Source organism: Parus major, chromosome 5 (assembly GCF_001522545.3).
Source record: "Parus major isolate Abel chromosome 5, Parus_major1.1, whole genome shotgun sequence".
Classification (NCBI taxonomy): domain Eukaryota; kingdom Metazoa; phylum Chordata; class Aves; order Passeriformes; family Paridae; genus Parus; species Parus major.
The window spans coordinates 16,136,754-16,147,301 of record NC_031774.1 but is presented as its reverse complement, the minus strand read 5'-3'; the positions used below and the strand labels follow the sequence as shown (position 1 = coordinate 16,147,301).

General features: G+C 37.3%; 1 protein-coding gene and 1 long non-coding RNA gene across 2 annotated transcripts; both read left to right on the top strand.

The window, feature by feature from the left end:
* Positions 1 to 6: 6 nt before the first annotated feature.
* Positions 7 to 1,013, top strand: LOC117244569. Its single transcript, XR_004497921.1, has 3 exons — positions 7 to 103; positions 660 to 800; positions 1,001 to 1,013. It is a non-coding gene; the product is annotated as an uncharacterized LOC117244569 (long non-coding RNA).
* Positions 1,014 to 1,104: 91 nt separating this feature from the next.
* On the top strand, positions 1,105 to 7,711 carry LOC107205658 (mucin-5B-like). The gene is made up of 9 exons (XM_033515240.1): positions 1,105 to 1,221; positions 1,700 to 1,874; positions 3,012 to 3,055; positions 3,919 to 4,041; positions 4,141 to 4,239; positions 4,625 to 4,747; positions 5,086 to 5,131; positions 5,542 to 5,653; positions 7,303 to 7,711. The coding sequence occupies exons 2-9, from the start codon at positions 1,826 to 1,828 to the stop codon at positions 7,562 to 7,564; spliced, it is 858 nt and encodes a 285-aa protein (XP_033371131.1). The 5' UTR covers positions 1,105 to 1,221; positions 1,700 to 1,825; the 3' UTR covers positions 7,565 to 7,711.
* Positions 7,712 to 10,548: the final 2,837 nt, after the last annotated feature.

Here is a 10,548-nt window from a genome sequence, read left to right as displayed (position 1 = left end):
ACCAGTGGCAGTGCCTCCACTTCACCTGAAACAAAATTAAGAACCACTACTGGCCACTCAGCTCTGCTCAGTACCACTCTTCCTCAGTCTGGAAGTACCTCAGGTATTACAGAAACTCTTACAACATTCTTTTCTCCTACTGTAGAAAATATTGCTAAAACAGTTTTCTCTGGCATTACTGTCCCGCCCAGGTATGTTATTGTCTACTTCTTAAAATTTTACAACCAGCTTTGTCTTTATACCAACATTCTTATCTTTGTGTTCTGTGTCTTCTTCCCCTAAACCAATCTGTGATTGTATGAGTCTATGACTATATTCCTTCAAACACATAAACCAATTTTTAATCAATCTGCCCCTTTGTTACTACTATCTGTGTTTGACAGCTGGGTTAACTTCATAGTATTAATTCTTACTTCAGTGAACAAAACTCTTTTGAAAACTTTAGAGGTAAATCTCATAAGATTTGCCAAAGGCCAGATTTTATTCAATGTATAATGGAAAAATTTCCACAATCTCCACTTATGAATAGGTGAAATATTTGAATGCAACAAAAATGTTCACTTGGTTTGCCAGAATGTTGAACAGACCTCTTGAATATATTAAAATTATTAGATCAAAATCCTGTACCTGCAAACTAAATCATTACTTGTGTTCAACAGCAACTTCAACTGGTACATCACAACCAAGTCATGCTACTACAAGCACTCTTGCAACCTTCAGTTCTTCTACCAGCACATCTGTTACATCCAGCAAAATAACCCCATGCTTTTGTCATGTGTTTGAAACTTTATTTTCTCCCGGTAAGTGTCTTATTTTATGATTATAAAAAATTTTGTAAGCAATAGAAACCCTTAAGACTCTATTTATATAGCCACTCAAAATTATCTAACGTAGAACTTTTTATACATGATTACACTTTATATTTTCACAATATTTTCTTGGGTTTTTTCTCCCTATTTATTTTCATTCTTGTAATTTCTCCTTCAATTTTCATCTACAGGGGAAGTGGTATACAACAGAACAGATAGAGCTGGCTGTAATTTTTATGCACTTTGCAGCAAGGAATGTGAGATTGAACCCTTCTATGGGCCATGTCCTCTGACAACTCCCGTTCCTTCAGTTGCCTCCTCAACTACATCGCAAACTGCCTCACCAACCACAGCAACAACCTTCACAACTTCAGTAGAAAGAAACTGTACTGATGTCAATCCTGCACGAAAGGTGGTACCCCTTCCTACTATCTAATATACCACTGTTGCAAAACCAGACCAATTTCTGTCCTTTAACAGCCAATTCAAATCAACTTCTGTGTATCTCAATAACAATGTTGGTCATGTAACAAATGACGTTATAGCAGACAATTATTTAACCTGGCATTACCAGACTTCTAAGTAATCTCTAGGTGGAAAAGCTCACAAAGATCATGGCACAGACTTTTGGTTTTAATAAAAGTCATTTAAATTTAAATTTAAATTTAAATTTCATAGATATAAGTAGACTAGTCATAAAATGTAAAATACCATTATTTTTATGCGGAAGAAAATTCTGTGGTTGTTCTAAGCATAACTGCTCTTAAATAATGTACTAAGAGAATCCAGGAAATCTGAATTTTTTACTAATTTTGAGAGTAGATCCTAAGTTAAAACTGAAAAACTAGGAGGAAGGAGCATTTAAGAATAAATAATTTACATATTTTCAGCCTGGAGAGGAGTGGATAAATGAATGCCAGAAGTGTGTCTGTGACTCACTCACTGCTACTGTGCAATGCCAGCCGCTCCCATGCCAAACAGCTCAGCAAACAATTTGTGACCTAGGATTTGTTTCCATGCCTGTACTACCACAAAAAGACCCATGTTGTCCTGAATTTGAATGCCGTAAGTATTAAAAGTACATGTATAAATACCACGCCACACACTCCAGTAAATTGCATTTGCACTTCCATTAATATCTAAGGAAGTTCTTTGTTTATTACAGTAGCAGCAAGATCTTTCTTAACTGTTCTGTCTCAGTGAACATACAATTTTTGGCTAAATATGCATTAAGGTTTTGTTTAAAAAAAATAATATTATTTTCATTTAACTTTGATGAGAGAATGGATGTGAGAGCAGAATAATATTTTGAACATTCACTGGTCTATGTAGCTCAACTGTCTCTGTATGTGCAATTATAAATGTGATCAATGCATCTTTTTCAAGTTGTTAATGGAACATAGGAGCACATTAGCATTAGCCTAAATGCAACTAAACTAAGATGCATAAACATAAGCCACTAAAAATCTTAACAGTTAAATATGAGACCAAGTAACGGGAAGCAGTAGTACAAAGTGAATTGTAATCAGTAACTGAGTTGACAGTGTATGAAAAGTAATAATTATACTTACACTCTCACCAGATGCTAATGAAAATAAAAAATCTCACGGTTATATTAGTTTGTTTATAAACATACACTTCTATATACATATATTTATGTAAATATACTTGTGCAAAAGAATAAAAAGAAAAAAGTATCCATAAATTAATCCTTAAAAAGGAAAGTCAAAACAAAGGAACAGGCAAGTTTGAAGCAATTCTGAGAAAGATAAAGATGGGCTCTGTCATGTTGTGAAATTTACATTACCACAGCAAGAACACCTTTTTCCACAGAGTCAATCTTCCATACAACCTATGCTCTGAAAGGTCATAAAGAATCAATAACTGAAGCATCTTTGTATATCACTGGACTCCTAGGGTTCAAAGAGGAAACAACAAGTATGAATGGAACCAGATACTGAAAGGGCAAAAAAGGCATAGCTCGAGTTTGAAGCCATTCCTCTCCAACTTTCCAGTAAATTTTAATGATGAAACTTTACTTAAACATTCAGCTGCACTACATATGAGGTCTAAGTACAGCTGGATTGAATTCAAATTTTCCATATTCTCTGTGTCACTAACAAAATCTGATAACATCTTGACTTCTCAGGAAGTCTCACAATTTGAATTATTCTGGAATTAATTTTTTGTTTTGGTTTTCAGAACCAGTACCTGATGTCTGTGTGATTAATGGAACACTGTACACGGTAAGAATGATATAGCAGTTATATTGCTGGAAGTGAAAAGTACATCCTTTCTACCAAAATAAGTCTTTGAGAAAATTCTTTTCCCAGTATATTTTTTGGGGTTTTTCACTCTAGCCCTTAATTGGACATTTTTTGGGTAAAGTCAAAATCAAATTTGTCATAGAAGTCTTCCTCAACAAGTAGTATAGAAAAAGAGTGTACCATTTTTAGAGATGTACTTTCTTTTTAAGCTTCCTCCCACTTCTGTAATTAATGACTTTGCCAGACAATCTGATGAATAGCCCAAACTCAACTGCTCTTTGAAATAAGCCTAGAGAACCTTAAAAAACAAAAACAAACGTTTTTTTATTTAATTGATGCCTAAACCCTTTTGCTAAAATAGGTACTTAGGTAATTAATAATAATTTAAATATTAGCACTGGAGTGTTTAGGGATACATTTCAGAAAGACTAAAACCCATATGTAAATTTAGATCTCTGCTTATATATCTGTATATGTAAAGGCTTATTTTAATCCCTGTTTTTAAATTATAATTGTTTTACAACCACTGAACATAACTTACAGAGAAAAAATAGTCTTAAATGAAGCATTGAAAAGCTAGTAAAAATAATTAGACAGTACAAACCAGTCTCAATTTAATTTTGTTAGTTTGCTGCTTTTATATTGCTTCATTTAGTTTCCTCTTAATATGAGCTTTCCTGCAAGGCATGAAGCCCAAAAACTGTTCAAGAGAATTTGAGAACTGTTGTATTTGCATTTCAGAAACCTTAATGGTTCTTAGCAGTGCTTTCAACTCTGTCTTTATATTATATAGAAACTGTTGCATTTGAATGTTTTTTGGTTTTTTTCTTTCTGTCTTGCAGGTTGGAAAGTCAGTAGTAATCGATTCATGTAAGAAGTGTACTTGCAGTTCTGAGAAAGATCCAGAGACTAATGCAAACATTGTGCATTGTGAAACAATTCAGTGTGAGACATCTTGCCCATTGGTGAGTTCAGGTTCTCTAGGCTGCCCAGTCAGCTACAGCAAGACTAGAATTCTCCATCACCAATTCCACATACTTTCTCCTTCATCTCTTTCCGAGTAGGGTTACCAATACATGACTGAGGAAGGACAGTGCTGTGGGAAGTGTATTGAAGTAGCTTGCAAAGTCAAACTCAGTAACAACACTGTTCATGTGCTCAATGTAAGTATTTATTTCATTTTTAGATCTCTCTGTTACCCCATAAAAGTTAGAACAGCTAAGAGTCAACTCATGTCCCTTACTAATAAAAATAAAATACTGAAATTACTCTGAAAAACAATGTATCAGCTTTCTGAGTTGAACATTATTTGGAATCAAATTCTTGATTTTTGTGGCTAATGGAGCAATGGTTTCTAATTTATGGTCTAAGTGTTCAGAGCCAGGATTTAAACTTTCAAGCTAACTACAGTTTGCAGAATTTTGTTTTTGTCACTTGAAAGAAGTTTAGAAGCATCTGAGAATCTTCGAGGAGTGAGAACTCAATTAGCTCAGAGATATTTGATCACAATGAAAAAAACCAACTTTTGCTTTTCTTACAAAATCTTAGGTTAATGAGATCCTGCCACTCGATCAATGCAGCCATTACAAATGTGAAAAAATTGAAGATCAGTTTGTTGCAGTCCAAAGTAAAAAAGTATGCCCTGAGTACGACCCCGAAGAGTGTGATCCTGTAAGTTTTAAACAAATTTTTCATTGACTGAATTCAGTTTAAATGAACAAGGAGAAACAAGGAAGAATACAACAAATCACTTCCACTGAAGTTGCAGGAATGTTTTAAGAATGAAACTAGGCTTGCTCTGTGATCAATAATAATAAAAGCATAGTATTTTCTTATGAGGCTATTCAGACTCAAGTATTCAAGACTCCTGTGGTGACAGTGTCATCCATTGTTTCATTCAGGGTTCATTACAGAGAAGACTTCTGCCCAGTATCAGTAGTGCTAACTCATATTCTTACTCATGATTGTTATCTGTGCACTAATACAAATCCTCCTTTACTTTTACAAAGGACGAAGCAGAGATTACATCTGATGGCTGCTGCAAAATATGTAAACGTAAGTAATGCTATGTTTACGTGTTGTGCCTGAATAACGTTCTATTCAACTTTTAACTATCTTTGAGTGGATGGAAGGACTCTTCACTAACCTGTTTTCACATAGTCTATTTAAGAAGACCCTGTGTTTCACTGTTTATTCAAAAGAAAACTGCAATTTTTTTCCTGATACTGAATATTACAAATCAAGCCAGCAATGCTCAGGACCCAGCATTATCTTCCAAAGGCACTTTACAGCTGAAACCAAATAATAACCTGACAACTCCATATACATTACACAGTACCCACCCCACCACATACTGCTGATTCTCAGTAATCAGACATCAAGCACTATGAAACTGGTTTACAATTCCTTTAGTTCAGAACTAGAGAACTGAAGTATATTTTCTCTCCTCCCCGTTTTTTATGAAGCTAAAAACTGCAAGCCTTACACCAAGGAAACTGTGATTCGCCATGCTGACTGCGAGTCTTCTGAACCTGTTGAGCTGTCATATTGTGAAGGAACTTGTCCTGGCTCCTCAATGTAAGTTCCAAAAATTAATTTAACAGCTCTATGGCTTCCTTTATACTGGTCTGTCAAGTTAATTTACCACCCAAAGGTACTAAGGCAGCTGGAGAAAGTGCTTACAAAGCCACTTTCAGTCATTTGTCAGCAGTCTGGTTAACCATGGAGGTCCAAAATGATTGCAGGTCAGCAAATGAAATGTTCATCTACAATAAAGTTTGGAGAGAGGATCCAGGGAACTACAGGCCTGTCAGCCTGACCTTGGTTCCAGGGAAGGACATGGAGTAGATTATCTTTCATGGAGTGCATACAAGGTGAATAGGGGATCAGGCCCAGCCAGGATGGGTTTGGGAAAGGCAGCTGCTGCTTGACCAATTTGATCTCCTATGAAAGGGTGAACCACTTAGGGGATGAGGGAAAGGCTGTGGATATTGTCTACCCAGACTTTTGTGAAGCTTTTGACAGCATTTTCCTGGAGAAGCTGGGAGCTCTTAGCTTGGACAGATGATCTGGTCACTGTGTCAAAAACTGGCTGGATGATCAGGCCCAGAGAGTAGTATTGAATGGAGTTATTTTCAGCTGGGGGACAGTCACCAGTGGTGGTTCCTGGGGCTCAGTGTTGCTGTTTTATATCTTTACCAATAATTGTGTGAGATTCAATAAGGCTCAGTGCTGCATCCTGCCCTTGGGTCACAACAACCCCAGACAGTTCTACAGGCTGCGGCAGAGTTGCTGGGAAGCTGCCCAGTGGAAAAGGACCTGGGGGTGCTGGTGACAGCAACTGAACATGAGCCAGCAGTGCCCAGGTGGCCAAGAAGACGAAGAGCATCCTGGCCTTTATCAGAAACAGTGTGGCCAGCAGGACCAGGACAATATACTCAGCCATAATGAGGCTACAGCTCGAATCCTGTGTCCAGTTCTGGGCCTCTCAGTGAAACAAAGACATTGAGGTGCTGGAGCATGTCCAGAGAAGGGCAACAGAGCTGGGGAAGGGTCTGGAGCACAAGTCTAGAAGCAGCTGAGGGAGTTGGAGGTGTTTAACCTGGAGAAAAGGAGGCTCAGGGGAGATGTTCACACTCTCTTACAACTGCCTGAAAGGAAGGTGTAGTGAGGTGGGGGTTGATATCTTCTCCCAGGTATGAAGTGAAATGATGAGAGGAAATGGCTTCAAGTTGCACTAGGAGGTGTTTAGATTGGATATTAGGAAATATTTCTTCACTGACTGAAATGGTTGTCAAGCACTGGAACAGGTTGCCCAGGGAAGCCATTGAATCACCCACCATCCCTGCAAGTATTTAGAAGGCAGGCAGGTGTGGCACTTAGAAACATGGTTTAGTGGTGGACTGGGTAGTGCTGGGTTAATTCTGATGTTCTGAAAGGTCTGTTCCAACCTACACAATTCTCTGATCACAGAATAGCAACAGAGTTAATGTGTTTATATGATTCCACCAAATTGAATAGGATTCAATAGAAGCAAGAACGGTTTCACAGTTGAAGACAAAAGTAATGAAAATCACATTGTTAAGTGTGCATGAGAAGGAGGAAAAGAGGATGTAAAAAAAAAAAAAAAACCAAACCCAAACCAAACCCTCGCAAAAGAAAAATCACTGAGGGGATCTTCTGTGTTTTTTTAACGAGATGATTTTTTTTCCCCCGGCGGAATACAGGTACTCTCTTGAAGCAAACCAGATGGAACATAAGTGTGGTTGCTGCCAGGAACTCCGTACCCAAACAAGACAAGTGACCCTGACTTGCCAAAATGGAACCAGCATAAATTATAGCTATCTCTACGTGGAAAACTGCCAGTGTGTGAATAGTTGCTCTTCACAAACTACTGCAGAACAGGACTCCCAATTCCAAAAATCTGCAAAATACAGCTCCCAGTTGCAACAGGCTGTATCACTTGGTTCCCAATGGCAACTCAGCTGAGGATATGATCATTTGAAAAAGAAAGCAGAGACCCCTAGGGAAGCTGGAATCATGTCTTCCCCAGAATAACTTGTGCTCCTTCTTTAACATTCTTTTTTTCATGTCTTACTTGTAAAAATAATTAAAAAAAAAATCTATTAAATTGTAGTGTTTGGTTTTGTTTTTTTTATATATTGCAGTATTGAAGAGTAAAAACAGTTGACTGCAAAATACCTCAAATAACTTACAGAAATATGCAAACACATACTTTATCACAAACCCTGTATTTGGGGTAAAAAACAATTAAGAGGCCTCTAAAAAATAAAGCAAGAAAACATTGCAGCTATGTTGCACTTCAAAAGTGTTGCACTATGCTGCACTAGCGAAAGTGTTATCACATATCCTTTTTATACACATAATGGTCCTAATGCATCTCGAAAACAGGGACAAAGCTGTTTTATTTGATCAATTAACATTTTCAGTACTTTTCAATTGTCATTTTCATCACCTAAATGACAGAGTCCAGTGAATGGAATCAGAAGTTTTCTGACTCAGGGGTATATTTTCTAGCAGTCTTTGGGAATACAGTCCTCTTTGTGGACTAGGTAAAATTTCCTTACCCATGTCCAAACAGCTCTTCAAAGATGAAAAAACTCCTCGTATTTGCTCACTTCCAGCTCCATTAGTTTGTTCCTAATGCTGTGTGTACTATATGTATTTCAAATGTGCTCCAGCATACTCACACATCACGGAGCAGCGTGAAGGATTGTGCTACCACTCCACCCATCCAACACTAGTGCATGGCCACCAGGCTTAGCCCTTTTCCCTTTCAATCCAGTTTAATGCTCTTTTAATGAGCACTGCACCCTTGTGCAAAGATGCTTTTCTCTGTTTGAGACATGTACCCCAGCTGCTGTCACCAAGTACCAATCTGCTGGTTCTTCTTCCTTCTTCCCTCACCGTTCTCTGCAACTAGAAGGATAAAGGAGAACACAGAAGCAGATGACTTCCCCAAGAAGTGGGGCTTGCCAGGAAACTGGACCTTGTTCCACTCACTGGAAGGTCTCCTATGCCAATACCTCATCTTTCTTTCTTTCTGGAAGCAGTTTCAACACAGTACATAGGGCAACTTGAAGACTTTGCGAGTCTTCCAACACAGATGAACCATCCTCCTCATCATTTGGTTTCCACTTGCAGAGCCTTTTACCTATTGAACAAGGACACCTGGGAAGGTGGGGTAGTCACAGAGGAGTATCCTGGCTGTACCAGGCAGGGATTTGTAACCATTCCCCCATTACGTACTTACTCTTTTATAACTACCTAAAGAATAACTTTAAAAATAGCTTTAAGCACTTTAAATCAACCTGAATACTCAACACTAAACTGATGACTGTTACAGAGGTAACAAATTTAAAGCAGAAAAACATTGTCCTCTGAGTGTTAGGTTCCTGATAATCCATAAAGAAACATGGACAGCACACATGGAAAGTGTACTTTTTCATTCACTAGGGTTATAATTGGAGATGATTTTAAAATATATTGAATCATCCTTCATTCTCTTTCAGTGGTAAATACATTAAAGTTACAAAAGTTGTCCATTTTTTGTACACTGAAATGTTTTAAAAATATGCTCTAAGTAAACTCTTTGAATACTTCAAACAGTAGTACTTTCATAGTTCTCTCATCCATGGAAACACAGATGTAGCTAAGATCATTTTCAATCTACTTGCTTTCTATAAATGCATTTCTCCCATCTATATGCAAATTTTCCTTCAAAAGTTATGATATAACCCCAGTATAGTCTATTTGTTCTTAAAAAATTAATTATGCTTTTTGGCAAGACAGTAAAGAAAATAATTCTAAAATATACTACCACATGAAAATAGATTAACGTGGGTTTCTGACTAAGCTTCTGGAGGACCTAGAAGAGAAAGCTCTTCAGTAGGCTACAACTCAAAACTGCAAAGACATATTGTATATATGTATTAGCATGTACTGCTAATACAGGTTTTCATTTTTCCTTCTTATTCTAAGAAAACATATATTTGCATTTCTCCTAGAAGCCTTGCTCACAGATGTTCTGAAATGTTTTAATAATTCAAAAGACACTGATTTCTCTTTATACCCCCACACATCACTAACACTGAAATGAAAAAGCTAATAAAAATACTAAATAGTTGTATTAAAATACTCCAGCAGCCACAACACCACCAACATTTGTTTAAACTAATTTTTGCTATTCCTATCCCTGACAGTAAAATGAAGAAATGTGAAAGCAAACTATAACCTTTGATGATAGATTAGGATGGAAACTGATACTCAAGGTCTAGGAAAAAAAGCACAATTTCAACAGAGTTTTATTTCATAATAGGTATTCAATACATTAAAGAAATAAAAGAAAAATCAGCTGTGAAGGATTCCTCTCAAGTATCATTTGTGAAAAAAAAACCAACTCTAGATTAGAAAAAAAAAACCACTATGAATGGACAGTAAATCCCAAAATGTTAGCTTGATAACTCAGTAGTACTTCAGACTAGCAGTTGGCTAATAATCGCAATTATCACTGAGAATGGCGATGCTGTTCAATGAGAAAGAGGGACTCTGATACCTTTACCATCACAGTACTAGAAGGAGATGCTATGCAAACCAAATCTTTCAAATTCATTTATCATATATTACCAGATAAAGCCAGCTCTTTCTGTAGCTGGAACAGCACGCATGGTCCATGTCATAACTATTCACTTGGACACCACATTCATCCAGAGTCCTCAATCCTTCACACTGCAGCATTCCCTTCACACCCACTTGCTGTTCTTCCCTCCTCCCTTGCCCTCCAAACAATGCAGCCTCACTACTGCCTTCTTCTGTCCTCCAGAACCTGCAGCACCAGAGTATTTCCTCGAGAAAGTAGCCCCTGGAAGAGTCACAAAGAGGCACCTACCTGTAGAGGAATTCTGAAAGAACTTTTGAGCATTTTACTGTTACTGTTCCCACCCGACAGTCAC